The sequence below is a fragment of the Hyperolius riggenbachi genome, chromosome 1 (assembly GCF_040937935.1).
Source record: "Hyperolius riggenbachi isolate aHypRig1 chromosome 1, aHypRig1.pri, whole genome shotgun sequence".
In the NCBI taxonomy this organism is placed as follows: Eukaryota; Metazoa; Chordata; class Amphibia; order Anura; family Hyperoliidae; genus Hyperolius; species Hyperolius riggenbachi.
This window is the reverse complement of record NC_090646.1, coordinates 198,247,007-198,267,377: the sequence shown is the minus strand read 5'-3', so window position 1 is coordinate 198,267,377 and position 20,371 is coordinate 198,247,007. Positions and strand designations below refer to the sequence as shown.

The following is a 20,371-nucleotide window of genomic DNA, read 5'->3' as shown; positions in this document are numbered from 1 at the left end:
TTGTTCACCTGGTGCAAATTTTTGGGGGAGCTGGGAAAAAAGGGCGCATGCCGCTAGTGGACAAAAAGGGCGCCGCCATTCACTCCCATAATAAATAGAGTTTAATGGGCGCCGAGTAGGAAAAAAGGGCGCCGGAGCTAAATAAAGTTTATAAACGGCGCCAGGAGCTAAATAAAGTTTACAAACGGCGCCCGGCGATGTTTAATGATTTATAACTGAACTTGTGGTGATTTACGTTTATAAAATGCACCCGTGCCGAATAACGTTTATGAAAATACTAAACATATTTATCTTATTTAAATAATTAAAACATTATTTAAAGTTTTATCCCTTACTGTTTGTAAAACATTATTATTCACAAAATAAAGCGATCAGTACGTAACATAAATTGCAAAATATTTTTTGAATCCACAATTAGTAAAACATTATTATCCACATAATAAAGGGGGGTCTTAGGTTTAGGCACCAACAGGGGGGTCTTAGGTTTAGGCACCAACAGGGGGGTCTTAGGTTTAGGCACCAACAGGGGGGTCTTAGGTTTAGGCACCAAGAGGGGGGTCTAGGGGTTAGGGGTAGGTACAGGGAGGGTTACTTAGGCACCAACAGGGGGGGGTCTTAGGTTTAGGCACCAACAGGGGGGTCTTAGGTTTAGGCACCAAGAGGGGGGTCTAGGGGTTAGGGGTAGGTACAGGGAGGGTTACTTAGGCACCAACAGGGGGGTCTTAGGTTTAGGCACCAACAGGGGGGTCTAGGGGTTAGGGATAGGTACAGGTAGGGTTCTATGTAAGAGTAGGCTTAGGTATAGTTTTAGTATAATTTTAGTAATAATTACTAATGTATTACAACACTTATTACGAACGTAGTTATATTTATATCATCTTTATAAACAATATTTTCAGATTTTATTATAAGAACAAACCATAAATGACGGTTATTCACAATAATATACAATTATAACAATTAAACATATATTATTGGTTTTTTTATAAACGTAATTATAAGTTTAACTTTTGAAACAGGGAAGATTAACGTTTTCACAATTTCCGATTTAATAAACATTATTTAATGATTTATAATTTTGTTAAACATTATTTGTAAACGAAATATAGCACACTATATTTATAAACCCTATTAATGATTAATTATTATTTAGAGTTTACACCCCGCGCCCTTTTTGTCCAGGCGCCCTTTTTGTACGTACGCATTTTTGGGGGTTTTTTCATGCTAGACCGATGTTGGAATTTACACCTTTGGACAGAGATGTAGTGCGATCTCATATCCAGGGCTGTGGAGTCGGAGTCGAGACAATTTTGGGCACCCAGAGTCGGAGTTGGAGTCGTTGATTTCATAAACTGAGGAGATGGAGTCGGATGATTTTTATACAAAATCCACAGCCCTGTTAAGTATTAGACTAAGGAGTCGGAGCCATTTTGGGTACCCGGAGTCGGAGTTGGAGTCGTGGTTTCAGACAAACTGAGGAGTCTGAGTTGGAGTGGGAAGATTTTTGTACTGACTCCACAGCCCTGCTCATATCCTATTTTATCTTATTGACTATACCTATTCACAACAGCTGTAGCTGCGTACACCCAACTGCACAGCTACGTTCTCTGCCCAGGCATTCAAACTTCGGCAGAGAGTGGCTCCAGCACTGGGCAGCACAACTGTTAAGGTGTCCATAGATTACTCTGTTTGGCGGCTGTTTCGACCAAATTGATAATTATCAAATAAAAATTGGTACCGCTAAGAGCATGCATGATCGACGATGTGACCAATTTCAGGCTCGATACGAGCAGACATATTGGAAAATCTTGGACCAACATGCTTGATCAGGTGTGCAGCGGTAATGGCGTGTGATAATTACGAAAGACAAACATTTTGGAAACCTTGGCCACTGCACTCCCTCCCCTGATGCTTGTGCAGTTATACTTAAGGCTCGCACACACGGATGGATCATTCAGAAACAGCCTTATCAGTCCGCCGACAGACTGTACACACGCTGTACTGTCTGCTGAAAACCCGTCCAGCGAAAGGCGCCGTCGGACCAGTCGTTGGCTTCAGTCAGACGTGTGTACGAGCCTTTAGCCTCCTTGACCACGCTGCGCTGTCCTTGTACTTCCACATTCAGGCCCCATGTGACTACCAGCATCACACACTCCAGTGACGTGACACACATGCCATGTGGGAGAACAAATGCATAAGTACGAGACAGCGCCACAATGCCAATTCCCGCAAGATTGCAGATTAGATCAGAGAGAGATGTGTCTTGGTCAACCAGTAGACAAAACCATTAGATCTATGGCCACTGGGATCCAGCACTGTCTTGTTACTCGGCTCTGCAGGCTTCCTCGTCTAATGCTGGGTACACACATTGAGATTTCCCCCTCGATTCGCGGGATCAAACGGATCGATTAGATTATTTCAAACATGCTCGATTGGATTTTGATCGTTTTTTTCATGTTAAGTATGCAAACGACGGCAGGAACGATCGAAAACCAATCGAGCATGTTTGAAATAATCGAATCGATCCGCGAATCGAGTGGGAAATCTCAACATGTGTACCCAGCATTAGGCCAGAAACCCACTAGAAGCGCTTTCTAAGCGCTAGTAATTTGAAAAAGCTTTTGCTAATACAATGCCATGGGGGATTTTTATAAAATCACATCACTCAAGTGGGATCACACACATAGCATTACATTAGCAAGAGCTTTTCAAATCACAAAGCGCTCAGTAAAGTGCTCCTAGTGGGTTTCTGGCCTCACGCTTGTCCCAGGTATCTTCCAGGTCAGAGTCTTTCCTGCTCTGTGAAGGGCACTTTTGTGGAGTGTATGTGCACCACACAGCTTGGTTTTACCGCTTTGGCAAAGGCATGACCACTGCACTGGTGTGAAAGCCTGTGAGATTTAAACATTGGCTGGGCCAATATAATTGTCACAATGGTAATAGCTCCTTGCTACCTTGGCATGTTAATCAGCCGCCAAAGGCAGGAGTCACACTTGGCAAAACAATGCATCTCTATATGCCTACTGTGTTTGCCATAATCCCTGCATTTTTGTGTTGCGATTTGGGTGCGTTTTAAAAACTGAATAAGTGTACTACTTTTTCATATGTATTTGTGAATTTCATGCGATTCGTACATAAAATGTAGGCAATAGGGCCAAACTGCAAAAAAGATGCATCTGAAATAGCACAATGAAAAATGCAGGACTGCAGTAGCAGAAAAAAAATGCATGAGTTTGCCATTGTGCAAGTGAGAAGCCTGCCCTGTTCTGCATGCCTGAAAGCCCAGCGTGCAATCTTTCCTGCCTGCCCGTCAGTCCTGTTACCCTGTCCAGCCTGCCCGTCAGTCCTGTTACCCTGTCCAGCCTGCCCGTCAGTCCTGTTACCCTGTCCAGCCTGCCCGTCAGTCCTGTTACCCTGTCCAGCCTGCCCGTCAGTCCTGTTACCCTGTCCGTCAGTTCTGTTACCCTGACCAGCCTCCCCGTCAGTTCTGTTACCCTGTTCTGCCTGCCTGAAAGCCCAGCGTGCAACCTGTCCAGCCTGCCCGTCAGTTCCATTACTCTGTCCAGCCTGCCTGTCCGTTCTGTTACCCTGTCCTGCCTGCCCTGTTACCCTGTCCTGCCCGCCCTGTTACCCTGTCCTGCCTGCCCGCCCTGTTACCCTGTCTTGCCCGCCCGCCCGTTCTGTTACCCTGTCCTGCCTGCCCGCCCTGTTACCCTGTCCTGCCTGCCCGTTCTGATACCCTGTCCTGCCTGCCCGTTCTGATACCCTGTCCTGCCTGCCCGTTCTGATACCCTGTCCTGCCTGCCCGTTCTGATACCCTGTCCTGCCTGCCCGTTCTGTTACCCTGTCCTGCCTGCCCGTTCTGTTACCCTGTCCTGCCTGCCCGTTCTGTTACCCTGTCCTGCCTGCCCGTTCTGTTACCCTGTCCTGCCTGCCCGCCCTGTTACCCTGTCCTGCCTGCCCGCCCTGTTACCCTTTCCTGCCTGCCCGCCCTGTTACCCTGTCTTGCCCGCCCGTTCTGTTACCCTGTCCTGCCTGCCCGTTCTGATACCCTGTCCTGCCTGCCCGTTCTGATACCCTGTCCTGCCTGCCCGTTCTGATACCCTGTCCTGCCTGCCCGTTCTGATACCCTGTCCTGCCTGCCCGTTCTGTTACCCTGTCCTGCCTGCCCGTTCTGTTACCCTGTCCTGCCTGCCCGTTCTGTTACCCTGTCCTGCCTGCCCGTTCTGTTACCCTGTCCTGCCTGCCCGTTCTGTTACCCTGTCCTGCCTGCCCGTTCTGTTACCCTGTCCTGCCTGCCCGTTCTGTTACCCTGTCCTGCCTGCCCGTTCTGTTACCCTGTCTTGCCCGCCCGTTCTGTTACCCTGTCCTGCCCGCCCGTTCTGTTACCCTGTCCTGCCTGCCCGTTCTGTTACCCTGTCCTGCCTGCCTGTTCTGTTACCCTGTCCTGCCTGCCCGCCCGCTCTGTTACCCTGTCCTGCCTGCCCGCTCTGTTACCCTGTCCTGCCTGCCCGCTCTGTTGCCCTGTCCTGCCTGCCCGCCCGTTCTGTTGCCCTGTCCTGCCTGCCCGCCCGCTCTATTGCCCTGTCCTGCCTGCCCGCCCTGTTGCCCTGTCCTGCCTGCCCGCCCGCTCTGTTGCCCTGTCCTGCCTGCCCGCCCGCTCTGTTACCCGGTCCTGCCTGCCCGCTCTGTTACCCTGTCCTGCCTGCCCGCTCCTTGCTACCTTGGCATGTTAATCAGCCGCCAAAGGCAGGAGTCACACTTGGCAAAACAATGCATCTCTATATGCCTACTGTGTTTGCCATAATCCCTGCATTTTTGTGTTGCGATTTGGGTGCGTTTTAAAAACTGAATAAGTGTACTACTTTTTCATATGTATTTGTGAATTTCATGCGATTCGTACATAAAATGTAGGCAATAGGGCCAAACTGCAAAAAAGATGCATCTGAAATAGCACAATGAAAAATGCAGGACTGCAGTAGCAGAAAAAAAATGCATGAGTTTGCCATTGTGCAAGTGAGAAGCCTGCCCTGTTCTGCATGCCTGAAAGCCCAGCGTGCAATCTTTCCTGCCTGCCCGTCAGTCCTGTTACCCTGTCCAGCCTGCCCGTCAGTCCTGTTACCCTGTCCAGCCTGCCCGTCAGTCCTGTTACCCTGTCCAGCCTGCCCGTCAGTCCTGTTACCCTGTCCAGCCTGCCCGTCAGTCCTGTTACCCTGTCCAGCCTGCCCGTCAGTCCTGTTACCCTGTCCGTCAGTTCTGTTACCCTGACCAGCCTCCCCGTCAGTTCTGTTACCCTGTTCTGCCTGCCTGAAAGCTCAGCGTGCAACCTGTCCAGCCTGCCCGTCAGTTCCATTACTCTGTCCAGCCTGCCCGTCCGTTCTGTTACCCTGTCCTGCCTGCCCTGTTAGCCTGTCCTGCCCGCCCTGTTACCCTGTCCTGCCTGCCCGCCCTGTTACCCTGTCTTGCCCGCCCGCCCGTTCTGTTACCCTGTCCTGACTGCCCGCCCGCCCTGCTACCCTGTCCTGCCTGCCCGTTCTGATACCCTGTCCTGCCTGCCCGTTCTGTTACCCTGTCCTGCCTGCCCATTCTGTTACCCTGTCCTGCCTGCCCATTCTGTTACCCTGTCCTGCCTGCCCATTCTGTTACCCTGTCCTGCCTGCCCATTCTGTTACCCTGTCCTGCCTGCCCGCCCTGTTACCCTGTCCTGCCTGCCCTGTTACCCTGTCCTGCCTGCCCGCCCTGTTACCCTGTCTTGCCCGCCCGCCCGTTCTGTTACCCTGTCCTGCCCGCCCGCCCGTTCTGTAACCCTGTCCTGCCTGCCTGTTCTGTTACCCTGTCCTGCCTGCCCGCCCGGTCTGTTACCCTGTCCTGCCTGCCCGCTCTGTTACCCTGTCCTGCCTGCCCGCTCTGTTGCCCTGTCCTGCCTGCCCGCCCTGTTGCCCTGTCCTGCCTGCCCGCTCTATTGCCCTGTCCTGCCTGCCCGCCCTGTTGCCCTGTCCTGCCTGCCCGCTCTGTTGCCCTGTCCTGCCTGCCCGCCCGCTCTGTTACCCTGTCCTGCCTGCCCGCTCTGTTGCCCTGTCCTGCCTGCCCGCCCTGTTGCCCTGTCCTGCCCGCCCGCTCTGTTGCCCTGTCCTGCCTGCCCGCCCTGTTGCCCTGTCCTGCCTGCCCGCTCTGTTGCCCTGTCCTGCCTGCCCGCCCGCTCTGTTGCCCTGTCCTGCCTGCCCGCCCGTTCTGTTGCCCTATCCTGCCTGCCCGCCCGTTCTGTTGCCCTGTCCTGCCTGCCCGTTCTGTTACCCTGTCCTGCCTGCCCGTTCTGTTACCCTGTCCTGCCTGCCTGTCAGATCAGTTAAGATACCCTGTCAGTTCTGGTACCATGTCCTGTTTGCCTGTCAGATCAGTTACCCTGTCCTGCTGCGTACCTATGAAATAGCCGCTGTGAGACTTGGGCGCAGGATATAGCCGATATACGGCTTACCCTGCTCCAGCGCTGGTGTTAATTACTATTGCCACTCCAGGTCGACATGGATGGTGGGGAATTATGTAATTCAGCATCCAGCTATTGCTGGCGGCCGAATTACAGCGTTTTAAAAGTAACTTCAGCTCCGTCTTCTGACAGCGCCGAAGCTCCAACGGTCGCACTTACGTCATTGGACGTCCTCCAGGCTGTACTGCGCAGGCGCAGTAGTTCTGCGCCTGCACAGTACAGTCCGTAGGACGACCGATGACAGCGCGAGCGCGTGAGACGCACGTTGGAGCGCAAGGAAAAGCCTGACCAGGAAGCTGGCCTGGCCAGGTCAAGTCAGCCACCGGAGAAGACCGGGAGCCTCCGGAGCGGCGTCGAGGGCACGTCCTGCCTGCCATGGGCTGGAGGAAGCCCCAGGTAAGTGGATTAGTATTTTTTTTTTTTTAACTCCGTGGATCTTCCCTTTAATTCACTTCTGCAGAGCAGTGATGTAAAGCTGCTGCAACAAATATCCATTCAAGCGGAAGTTTAACCTCCCTGGCGGTAATCCCAGGTGTACCTCAGGATAGCTGCAGGAAGCTCAATGCAGAGTATAGCGCGCAGCGGGCGCTTCTACTCACTGTGTGCCACTACAGATGTAATTCCTATTACGGCCTATGGTGGCGCCTGCTGTGCCCAAATCTCCTGGTCTGTTTTAACACTGCTCGGTTGTGCCTGCCTGTCAGATCAGTTGCCCTGTCCTGCCTGCCACTTCTATTATGCCTGTTACACACAATGCAATTTCCCTGCAGATTGACGATCAAATCAATTTCCGACAGGCAGATCGTTTTTTTTCTGATGGATCTTCCGATCACTTCTATACAAAATCTATCAGAAAAATCGGAAATCAGATCAGACTTGTCAAAAATCATCAATTTGACCATCAATCTGACAGGAAATTTCATTTGTGTGTACCAAACATTACCCTGTCCTGCCGGTCAGATCTGTTACCCTGTCCTGCCTGCCAGTCAGTCCAGCATGCAAGCTGTGCTAGCAGAGAACATAGGATAGTAAGACTGCTCTAATACAGCCTAAAGCTACGCACATAGACTTATCACATGAAATTATCATTTGTGATCATTTTGGGTGAAAGTATAGTGTACTGCCAATGAAACATTAGTTTCTGAATCTGATTAGCCACATACTTACTTGCTTCAAAGTCAAAACTAAGGCCTAGTTCACAATATAAAATCGCCAGTGCAATCGCAAGTGCTGAGCGCTTTTGTAAGCACTTTTTAAAACACTTTTCCCTGCGCTTTCAGAACGATTTGCGGTTGTTGTTTTTTAAGTGCTTTTGCCCGTCGATTTGAGATTTTCTTCCTGAGGGCAATCAGGAAGTGAACTCTTTGACCTGGAACTGAATATTTACTTATTTTTTTTTTTTTAAAGCGCTCAAATCATTTTTCAAAGTGCTTTTTCAAGTGCTTTGCGATTTCCCTATACCCTGTATAGAAGCACAAACGCTCAGGAAATGGTGCAGGACCCGCGTTTGCACTCAGAAACAAAGCTCATCGGTCATGTGAGAACACTCATAGAGCAACATTGCCTAAGCGCTTATATGGCAATTTTTTAAAAATTGCCAGTGCGTAAAAAAAAAAAAAAAAAAAAATGTTCACAATGTGAACAAGCCCTAATTCTGATCTCTAAATCAAATGGTCAGTGCTGTGAAGCTGCCCCCGCCTCCCCCTTCCCCTACAATCAGCACACAAAAAATTCCTTCAGGTTTGGTACATTCTGCTACATTTGTGCTGTAAAAATAAATTTTTGTGCTGCTTTTGTTTTGAAGATAATAGCAATTATTTTTCCCCAGACATCTTTTTATACTGTAGTTTGAGATATTCAATTTTTTTTTTTTTATAAAGGTCAGAAGTTCACTCCACCCCCTACAACATTGAAAAGCCTGAGTGAACTTTTGACCTTTATAAAAATGTGAATATGTCAAAAACCACAAGAACTATAAGAGATAGAATGATAATTTTTGCAGCACAAATGTAGCACTAACCAAACATGAAGGAAAACACAGCACTATCCAACCATACCAGTTTCATGCCTGTAGGCTGTTGTATGGGACGGTAGGGGGGGGGGGGGGGGGTGATGTTATTTTCCTGTTATGTTCAAAAGCACTGAGCAAACATAATGGATTTTTTTTTTATTTGTGCTGTGTGTGTGTGTGTGTGTGTGTGTGTGTGTGTGTGTGTGTGTGTGTGTGTGTGTGTGTGTGTGTGTGTGTGTGTGTGTGTGTGTGTGTGTGTGTGTGTGTGTGTGTGTGTGTGTGTGTGTGTGTGTGTGTGTGTGTGTGTTTTTCATTGAGGCTTCTTGCACAGTAGGACGTGGCAGTTTTTTGATGCGACGCTAAGGTCGCAACGGAAATTACAACGCAACGTCCCAAAAAAGTCGCAACGCAATTTAATACCCCGTTATTGTCGCATACAGGCAATGAAAAGTATGTTTCCAAGTCATTACTGAGCATGTGCAAACAGTCTAACGTAGCTAATAACGTGTATAACGCACAGTATGCAGCACTTTACTAATAACGCCACACATTACACACAAACACAACGTGTGCACTGTGAATGTTGCACAGACTTAGTATTGCTGTGCATTGAAACATTTTCTAACATGCGACTTTAACGTCGCACTGAAAGAGGCCTGAGCCCAAATGCTCACCAGAAGGAATCACAAAAGATAATTTTGGGTAATAGATCTTAAAAGCACATATGCCTATGTCTGAAAAATGTTTATATGTTTTCAGATTCCCAGCAGCCTTCACAAAGCAAAATTGCAGTCTCCTAAAGTAGATCCACTGTGCTGCGCAGGATCATCCACCAGGTAACCTAGGCAGGTGCTTTGGGCCTGGTGGGTGTCAAGAGCACCATCTGCTTCTATCATTGACCTTTAGTCACTTCATCTTACCAAAAAGACCACAAGGGGGCCCCAAATGTACTACCTTGCCTAGGGCCATGTTACATCTTAACCCTCCTGGCAGTTTGCTAAAAATCCGCCAGGGGGCAACAAATCGTTTTTTTTTTTTCTCTTCATGTAGCGAGACAAGTAGTCTCGCTACATGATAGCCGTTGCTCAGCAGCATCCCCCCAGCCCCTCCGATCGCCGGAGGGATTCCCCCGTCGCCATGGCGACGGGCGGGATGACGTCACCGACGTTGTGACGTCAAAGGGGACTCCCATCCACCCCACAGCGCTGCCTGGCACTGATTGGCCAGGCAGCGCACGGGGTCTGGGGGGGCGGCCACGGCGTGACGAATAGCGGCGGCGATCGCATTGCACACGCAGCTAGCAAAGTGCTAGCTGCGTGTAGCAAAAAAAAAAAAAAAAATTATGCAAAACGGCCCAGCGGGGCCTGAGCGGTGCATTCCGGCGGCATAGCCCGTGCTCAGCACGGGCATACCGCCAGGGAGGTTAAAGGGAGGGTTCACGGAGAAATAAAAATACTAATCCACTTACCTGGGGCTTCCTCCAGCCCGTGGCAGGCAGGACGTGCCCTCGACGCCTCTCCGGGGGCTCCCGGTCTTCTCCAGTGGCTCACCTGACCTGGCCAGGCCGGCTTCCAGGTCGGGCTCTTGTGCGCTCCAACGGTCGCACTGACGTCATTGGACGTCCTCCAGGCTGTACAGCGCAGGCGCAGTAGTTCTGCGCCTGCACAGTACAGTCCGTAGGACGTCCGATGACAGCGCGAGCGCGTGAGACGCACGTTGGAGCGCAAGGAAAAGCCTGACCAGGAAGTCGGCCTGGCCAGGTCAAGTGAGCCACCGGAGAAGACCGGGAGCCTCCGGTGCGGCGTCGAGGGCACGTCCTGCCTGCCATGGGCTGGAGGAAGCCCCAGGTAAGTGGATTAGTATTTTTTTTTTTTAAACTCTGTGGATCTTCCCTTTAATTCACTTCTGCAGAGCAGTGATGTAAAGCTGCTGCAACAAATATCCATTCAAGCGGAAGTTTAACCTCCCTGGCGGTAATCCCAGGTGTAGCTCAGGATAGCTCAGGGCGCTTTTACTCACCTCCCGGGGGAGCCAGACATCGGTAGCCATTCTCCTTCCTGTACTCCGAGGCTCAGGGGTGATTGTCGTCATTGAGCCGTCACAGAGTTACAGCGCCACCCGCAGGACGGAGGTAAAATTGCAGCGCTGTGAGTAAGCAGGGGCTGCTACAGAAAGTCTGGAGGCATGTTTTTTTTCTGATTTTAGGCCCAGTGCACACCGAGCGGTTTTTGGAGCGATCCGCCGGCCGCATCCGCCTATAAAAACGCTTGGCTAATGTATTGCAATGGGATGGTGCACACCGGCGGTTTGAGGTTTTTGCCAAGCCGCAAACGCGCCTCCTGCTGCGCGTTTGCGGTTTGCTAAAAAACCTCAAACCGCCGGTGTGCACCACACATGAAATACAATAGCCAAGCGATTTCACTGGCTGATGCGGCTGGTGGATCGCATACAAAATCCGCCTGGTGTGCACCCGGCCAAATATCTGCTCTCTGCTCCCAAAACCGCTAGCGTTTTGACAATCTGCTAGCGGTTTTGGTGTGCACTGGGCCTTAGAGTCTGAAACGTTTTAAAAAGACCCCAAAATCTGGAAATAATCATACCGCCACGGAGGTTAAAATATAAAAAATGGACACTGCCAGAATGACTGATCACTTGCCCACTTTACATCTACTTTAGTGCATAACTTTCTTGATTACATTCTCCTTTGAGGAGTAAGCAAGTAGCCTGCTTATGTATGGATACATTGCATGTTCCGGCTGACAAGAGATTGGGTGGACAATTGTCATCCTATGTATCAACATATAAATCATTTTTTGAACAGAGTAGTAGACCTGTTTGGGCCCATTCACAATGGGAATCACAAAATGCTACCAAAATCACTAGCAATTTTATTTACTAGTAGACCTAAGCCCATTTCAAAACAGGCTCTAGGTCTGTGTTGAAACCCCGCCTCTCCTCCCTTCCCTCTCATCCTCCCCCCGTGACCGCTGCACAGTCATCGCCAGGGTTGCCAACTCATCCCTTTAAATACTGACACATTAAGTTATACAGGTTCTGGGGCTTCTCACACATAATCAGTGCCTAAACTGCCTCTAACTAGCCACAAGACATGTATAATTCATAAGTGTCCGTATTTAAAGGGATGAGTTGGCAACACTGGTCACCGCGCACCCCTTCCTTCTTCCCTCAGCTCTCCTCAGTCTCTGCATCCCTCCCTACAAATGCGCAGTAGCGCAAAACACGGGACACACACACAGGAAGTGCAGGGATGGGACGCATAGACAAAGGGGTTTTAATATACACACACACACACACACACACACACACACACACACACACACACACAGTATATTGTCTTCTTGTCACTAACTGCACTAAAGGTAGCCATACACTGGTCGATTTGCCATTAGATCGACCAGCTGACAGATCCCTATCTGATCGAATCTTATCAGAGAGGGATCGTATGGCTGCCTTTACTGCAAACAGATTGTGAATCGATTTCAGCCTGAAACCGATCACAATCTGTGGAGCCGCCGCTGCCGCCTGTCCCCCACTCCCACTCCCCCCCCCCGCATACATTACCTGACGCTGGCTCCTGGGCATCTTCTCCGCATCTTCTCCACGCTGCACCCGCTCCATCCCGGCGCTTCCTGAGCGCCCTCTATTTGAACTTCCTGGTCACTGCAGTGACATGAAGCGCCGGGATGGAGCGGGTGCAGCGCGGAGAAGACGCCCGGGAGCCAGCATCAGGTAATGTATACCTGATCGGATCGGCCGCCGCTAGCGACGCGCTCCATACCCGCGGGCGATCGAGGGTAATTTCCCGCACGGCGCGATCGACGGACCAATCCGATTTCGGAAGGAAATCGGATCGGCGGGTGCGTTTAGCGCGAAAGATTGGCAGCAGATTTGATCCCAGAATCAAATCTGCTGTTGAAACGGCTGCGAATCGGGCCAGTGTATGGCCACCTTTACTGTCCCTCAGAGGGGCTCACAATCTGGTACCTACCATAATCATATGTCACTGTATGTATCCTCTAGTGCATGTATCATAGTGTAGGGCCAATTTAGGGGGAAGCCAATTAATTTATCTAGGTTTTTGGGGTGTGGGTGGAAACCGGAGTGCCCGGAGGAAGCCCATACAGACACAGGGAGAACATACAAACTCTATTCAGATGTTGACCTGGCTGGGATTCAAACCGGGGACCCAGCGCTGCAAGGCAAGAGTGCTATTCCTTTTCACTACACCACCATGCAGCCCACAATTCCCACAATTTTTTTTGCGATTCTTCAACAATGAATCGCAATTGCAAAAAAGCGCTGCATGCAGATTTTCGTTAATCACTGGCAATCATTATGCTGGGAATACATGATGAGATTTTTCAGCAGATTTACTGTCTGAACGATTTTACGATCAACTTTCCAGTCAATTTTCTGATTAATTTCCATTCACTTCAATGAGAAATCGATCAGTAAAACTATCGAAAAATCAGATCAGACCTGTCGGAAATTATCTATCAAACCATCTATCTGCCAAAAAATCTCATGGTGTATACCCATTATAGAGAGATCCCTGCCATACACTTTACATTGCAATAGTGCATTTTGGATCGCCAGCAACTGGAAGCGACGCAGAAATCGCACTGGAAATGTTCCATTCTGATCAGGCTGCCTGCGGGATGAAACTCCATATTATCTGAAAAAATTAAAGCAAATCATCCAATAAGAAATGTATTTATTTAGCTTACCCATCTTATTGTTAGTGTTCTCTGTCAGAATAAAGCAAAATGTGACACGAACAAAAAGGAAATAATATTTCTGCTCATATTCATTTTATAGTTTCTCTGTGATGCCAAAAGTGACATCATTTCTGCCCTTTACTCCTTTTTTTTTTTTTTTTAAACCCAACTCAGTTATATCTACTGCTTATTTTACAGATTACTGTCCCTCCCACAGCAAACATCACCTAGATATCAGGCCTGCATCACTGTGTAAACTCTTCAAAGGGTCCTTATCTTATCTGAAATGGGAAGGTTCTGTTATGTGCATTTTGAGATAGGCTTGTTTACTGTAGTTTGAAAACATAAAACAACTTCCAACAATCCTATTGGCTAGGCATAGTTCAGAAAGACCAGTTTTTTGTTTTTTTTAAGTGGTTTACATATAGATTTGGGACACTAACTAATTTTAGCCAATTTTTATTTTGGGGTGTTACAACCCCCTTTATGGTGGCCATACATGGTACAATTTGTGCGTACAATCTTACCATCTCTATGTAGTATTAAGTGAATATACGGAAAGGATAATTTAGGCAGTTCCCTTATACTACATAGAATTGGTAAAATTGGATGAAAAAAAATTGTACCATGTATGGCCACCTTTAAACAGACTCTGATCTTACCAGATCTGTAAACAGCTGGTAAAACAAGGCCCACTCATGTACAGACAAAAAACAACAGCAAATCAGTTGAAAATAGAATCCTTTCTCGTGCCGCTATTCACTGGTGTCTAGATTGTATTCAACAGGCCACAAAGAAGGGTTTTGTTTGTTTGTTTTTTTATTCTAAAATGTACGAATTCTCACGTTGAGCTGCAGTTCCTGTTAAAGAGCCAACACATGTATATGCTAAAGAGTGCATCGCAGCGATGATGACAACACGCCAGCAGGATGTAACCCAACACATCAGGGCTTTGGAAGTTTTCAGTGATGACAACATGTAGAACGCTTATAGAAATAAATCAAACACGTATCGTAGGACTAAAAGGAGGAGCTAAGATATTGCCATCTTACTTACCTGTAACAGGCAATTATACATATTAAAAGTACTGCATTTGTCATAGTATTCATTAGCAGTTGCAATGTGTTTTGGCCTCACAGTACCAGCGCTAGGCCGATCCAGTGGCTCCGGGCTTTCCAGCAGCACTTTTCTGATTACGCAGCTGACTGTGGATATGTGATGTTTATTCTGGGATCAGGATGGAGTCTGGAAGACTTGCTGAACACATGGAGTGACTCCCCCCACCACCTCCCTTCTATGGGCTGCAGGACTCCCTATCTATACTATGAGAGCTCTGCGGACACAAGAGCCCAGGCTGAGGAGCTTCTTCCTCTGCCACAACAGAGCGACACTGCAACTTGCAAGTTTCACATCTAGTCAAGCTGTCACCCAATATTGTGTGGTGCGCGACATCTTCCTCCCCCACTTTCTCCCCCCCGTGTTTCTGTGTCTCGGGATCACCTCGTGTAACAAGCATGATGCAATGCATGGGAGAAAGCGAGGCAATAGCAGGCGCAGAAACAAAGCACCTACCTTCCACAGTCTCCTCCACGTTTTCATCATCGCTATCCATGGCTTCCTCCGCCACTGCCAAGCAGCAAGTTATTCAGCTTGCGTGCGACTCTCAGGCACCCTCTCCCTCCCACTGACGGCTGTGCCTGCCTGGGAAATAGCGCCCCCTACAGCGACACAGAAGGCTTATTCTCTTCTAGACTCGTCTGCAGTCTTTGTGTCTGACTCTCGTTACTTGCACCATCTCTCTTCTATAAGCAGTTGGTGACATCACCTTGCCCAACTAGGGCATCCTGTGATTTCCCAGAATTCTGACCTATTTTGTAGTTATCAGTTCCTTGGGGGGAGCTAATCACTTGTTTTAGCTGCAACTAAACTTTTTATTTATTTTCATTACAGAAGTACTCCATACATACATACAGAGTGGAGGTTTCTGGGGCATATAATGCTTTCATTTCACTGATTACAAATGCCACATAGTATCTTTCATGATTTTATGCTTTCAGTAAGCTGTTGCATAGCAAACAAACAAACAAAAATGCTACATAGTATGCAGTGTAACCAATTGTCTGTATGGAAGCTTGTAGGTTGTAACTTGTAAGATGTGTTACTATGACACTGTTACAGACCGAGTTGAGTTATGGCAGAGTTCTTCTTTAAAGTGTACCAGAGATTTTTACTTACCTGGGGCTTCCTTCAGCCTCATAAGCACAGATGCGTCCCTCGCCGTCCTAGCGTAGTCCTCCATTAACTGGCAATTAGCTCCGGTATTCAGCTAAGTGACTTCAGCAGGGGGCCTACTGCACATCACTGAGTCAGACTGGGCCCGACTGAGCAGAATACCGGAGCTGATCGCGAGGACGCTGAGGGACGCATCCGTGCTTATGGGGATGGTGGAAGCCCCGGGTAAGTAAAAATCTTTATGAACGCTTGTCTCTGTATCACTTCAAGTTTAACCTTAAACTCTGGAAGTCTTAGAAACAAAAGCATTTGCATGGTCTCACCCATAGCAGTATATTAGCAAAAGCTTTTCAAGTAACTAGCACTTAGAAAAGCGCTGGTAGCGTAACAAGCCCTTAGGGCTGGAACCCACAAGAGCGTTTTTTTGAGCATTTTGGCAGCGCTGCGATACGCTAGCGTTTTGCCAAAACGCTCAGCTGATGTTAATGGATGGGGCAACTTCCACAGGAGCGTTTGCGTTTCCCAGAAACGCAAACGCAGGACCTGCAGCATTTTGGGAGCGTTAGCGCTTCAATGTAAAGTATTGAAACGCTAGCAGAAACGCTCAGCAAAACCTAAACTGAGCGGTTTTGCTAGCGTTTTGCGGTTCAGCACACTGTAACAAAATTAAAAATAATTCACAGGACCAATCAGGATAAAAACGCGAAACGCAAAACGCTACACAACCGCTGAGGAAAAAAATACACTGTTGCAAAACGCGACCGAAAACTCGCATGAATCCGCTTGCAAACCGCTCATGCAAAACGCTAGCGGTTGCGTTTTGCGTTTGCGGATTTCAGTGGGTTCCAGGCCTTAAAGTGTACTTGAGGCAAGCCTGGGGTCAAAAAACACATACCTAAAAAGAGGGAAGCCAGTCTACAGGATCCACATCAACCTCTGGACCCGTTGCCACTCGTGGACTCTAAAGGTGCGTACACACGCACTACTAAATGCAACGACGGGTCCGCCGGACCCTCCCGTTGGGCGGTCTTTAGCCGACAGTATGCGCGTGTGTACGCACTGTCAGCGGACTGATAAGGCTGTTTCTGAACGATCCGCTTATCAGTCCGCCGATAGCGTGTACACACGCGCATACTGTCGGCTAAAGACCGCCCAGCGGGAGGGTCCGGTGGACCCGTCGTTGCATTTAGTAGTGCATGTGTACGCACCTTAAAGAAATTCATACTCATGCAGATGCAGCACGCCGCACTTATTTATTTAAGTATTTATATAGCGCTGACATATTACGCAGCGCTGTACAGAGTATATTGTCTTGTCACTAACTGTCCCTCAGAGGGGCTCACAATCTAGTACCTAACATAGTCATATGTCACTGTATGTATCATGTAGTGCATGTATCAGTCTAGGGCCAATTTAGGGGAAAGCCAAATAACTCATCTGTATGTTTTTGGGATGTTGGAGGAAAGTGGAGTACCCGGAGGAAACCCACACAGACATGGGGAGAACAAACAAACTCCTTGCAGATGTTGATCTGGCTGGGATACGACCCAAGAGCGCTAACCACTATGTCACCGTGCTGCACTTGTGCATGAAGAGGAGCACGGCCCAGATGTTCCCAGATGGAACAGCGGAAGCGGTGAGGAGGAGGACAACATGGATGGTTGTGAGGGACAGTTCAAGTGCACCTGAGATGAAATTTATTAAAGCATTTGTACTTACCTGGGGCTTCCTTCAGCACCATTTAGGTCATTGGCTCTCCTGTTGTCCTCTAGGGTCACTCTGATTATCTGGTGTCCGTCCAGGTCTCTTTCAGTCGGTCTGAATCATGCATGACCAACCCGGCGCAATACAGCAGGACCTGCGGTGACTGGAAGAAGTGACTGGGCTGGTCAGCTGATGATCAGAGTGGCCCGGGAGGACAGCGAGGGAGCCAATAGCCTAAAGGGGCTGAAGGAAGCCCCAGGTAAGTATAAATGCTTTAAAGGGGCACTACAGCGAAAAACTGTACATTTTAAAATATGTGCAAACATATACAAATAAGTACATTTTTTCCAGAGTAAAATGAGCCATAAATTACTTTTCATCTATGTTGCTGTCAATTACAGTAGGTAGTAGAAATCTGACAGAAGTGACAGGTTTTGGACAAGTCCATCTCTTTATAGGGGATCCCCTGAATTATTCTTTCTCATGACGAAATCGATAGGGAGGAGCCACATGTGGAAGTGATACATGCGGGAGCGGTGGGACGCAGTGGCGTGGTGCAGCGAGTGGGATCCTGAGATTACATTCAAACGGCGGCCAGCCCGGGAGGCCTCACAGGGTGGAGCCCGTTCCTATACGCCACAGGCTTACCATCTGCTTGTGACATGTGAGTGGAGCCTTTTAAGAAACCGGTTTTTTGATAAGATATCTGCGCAATGATAGTCTTTGTTTGCATTGAGGTATATATGTGACCCAAGAAGGAGACAAGGAGAGACTTCTGAGTGGCATCAGCCACAGGGTGTGGGGAGCCTGGCAAGTACCCCAAAGGCGATCTAAGGCCACTGTTGCTACTGGCCCACCACAGCTGGTGAGTGTGGATCCTTTAGGGTGTCCCTGGTGGTGGTTACAGATCATACATAGAGAATACATGATTGGAGCGCTGTTCTGGTATAGAGATAGCATGCTTATAGTAAGCTGCATACATGCACAACTAGGCTTATACATTTGACATGACTAGCTTCATTCAGAGCTGCCCATATAACGTTGCAGTGTCCACATATACAGGGTGGGCGCATGGAAGTCTCTTTACTACTCCATCCCTGTGTTGCTCTAGTCTCCACGGCTTTATTGAAGCATCTGCCATCTGCACTTTCTGCCATACGGGTAATGCTCTCATATGGTGGTGAAACTGTGCTTTTAGTAAGCTGCACAGATGCTACAGGAGATTTGCCACCACACATGAGTAATATTTATTAATATTTAGTATTTATATAGCGCCAACATCTTCCGCAGCTCTGTACAGAGTACATAGTCTTGTCACTTAACTGCCCCTCAGAGTGGCTCACAATCTAATCATGTAGCCATCGAAGTCTAGAGCCAATGATAGGGGGAAGCCAGTTAACTTATCTGTATGACTTTGGGATGTGCAAGGAAACAAGAGTGCCCAGAGGAAACCCATGTAGATACAGGAAGAATATACAAAGTCTGTACAGATAGTACTCTGGCTGGGATTCAAACCAGGTACCCAGCACTGCAAGGCCAAATTCTCTCGGCATCTCTCCTGGAAAAAGACATTAATCATCTCAAGTACCATAATTTCCTGGATGTTTTTAAAAGTAGGTTGGTGGATACACTTCCTCCCCATAGAAAAGTTGATTCTCTTCAACCGTGCATTGATTGCAGGGACCTTAAAGAGAAACTCCGACCAAGAATTGAACTTCATCCCAATCAGTAGCTGATACCCCCTTTTACTTGAGAAATCTATTCCTTTTCACAAACAGACCATCAGGGGGCGCTGTATGACTGATATTGTGGTGAAACCCCTCCCACAAGAAATTCTGAGCACCGTGGTACTCCTGGCAGTTTCCTGTTTTTGAACCTTGCTGCATTGTGGGAAATAGCTGTTTACAGCTGTTTCCAACTGCCAAAAAAGCATGCAGCAGCTACATCACCTGCCAACAGTAAAAATGTCACCATGTAATAAATGGCAGAATGTAAATCAGAGATTTAAAAGATTTTACAATGAGCAAACACTGACTAATTCATTTATACATAATTATTGTAAAAATGAAGCACTTTTTTATTACATGATTTTCACTGGAGTCCCTCTTTAAAGCCTGGATCCAAGATGGCGCCGACCAGGGCTGCCTCGGCACATGGCTCCTGAACACTTTTCCCTCTTTCCAGCTGTTTCTAGTGAGTTTAGGCAGCAATTTTAGCAATCTTTATGTTGTAGTAGTAGTAGTAGTAGTTTAGTAGTATGTTATGTTTTTTTTTTTAAACATATTTTATTTTGATTTTTCAGGAGTTTACATGACAAAACAAATAGCAGGTGTTAACATGTTTCCTGGAGCGTAAGAAATCTGGGGCACCAGATTGTAGCCCAACATGGGTGATATAACATACAGGATAATAAAAGGGTGCCTGATATTTGTCCATATGTCACATGAGGTTGCCCCAAACCAGGGCAACAGTATGTTATGTTTAGAGAAGTTATCAGAAGATCTAGTATAGGTAGTTAGCTCAGCCTGCGACTGACCTCAGTAAGGAGATACCCCGATCAGCCTCCTAACAGGACACAGCAGACCCGCATGCCTTGCTATTGCTGCTAAGCGCTCCAGCTCCACGACCCATCAAGACGTGTGGTCCTCCAGCTGGGTTCCAGTGCACCGATGCCAAGGAGTGCAGCACGGACCCCTCGCCACCGGGCATAAGCCGTCCCATTCCAGCTGCCACGGCTCTCCAGTGGGGCCCAGCTCTGTCGCTGCCGTCCGGCCATCCAGCGCTCCCGGGTACGCCGCATCCTGACTAATCTCCGGCGGCCGACCGTCCACCGCCAGGCGAGTGACACTGCCGACAGCCTCCACGTGGGAGGCCCCTGCCATCCGATGCTGGAGATCCGCTCCTCCGCCACTGCTGCCGCCAGTGGAGATCCGGACAATACCGCCTGCTCTCCACGTGGGGGGCCCCGTCATCGGATGCTGGGTACCTTGGTCCCTCTTCGTTCGCCGCTGCTGCCGCTTGCTTGTCCGGGTCGTCCCCTTGTCGGCAACCGGCGGTGCTGAGCTTCCCTCGCCACCCACGCGGAAGAGACTTGGCCAGCACAGTGCAGCTCCTTCCACCACGCGACCCCACTCTGCTGGCTGAATGCCACTGGTCGGCCATCAGCTGCTGCTCCCTCCTGCCCGCCTCGGTCAGACCCGC

At 48.7% G+C, this 20,371-nt stretch overlaps 1 protein-coding gene across 1 annotated transcript in view; it reads right to left on the bottom strand.

Annotated features, from left to right (window-relative positions):
• The window catches only part of SETD7 (SET domain containing 7, histone lysine methyltransferase), a 119,640-nt gene extending 104,692 nt beyond the window's left edge, over positions 1–14,948 (bottom strand). The window contains exon 1 of the mRNA XM_068279637.1: positions 14,807–14,948. Within this exon, the coding sequence (XP_068135738.1) occupies positions 14,807–14,846 (40 nt within the window). The 5' untranslated portion in view covers positions 14,847–14,948. The remainder of the gene's footprint in view (positions 1–14,806) is intronic.
• Between the last annotated feature and the right edge of the window lie 5,423 nt (positions 14,949–20,371).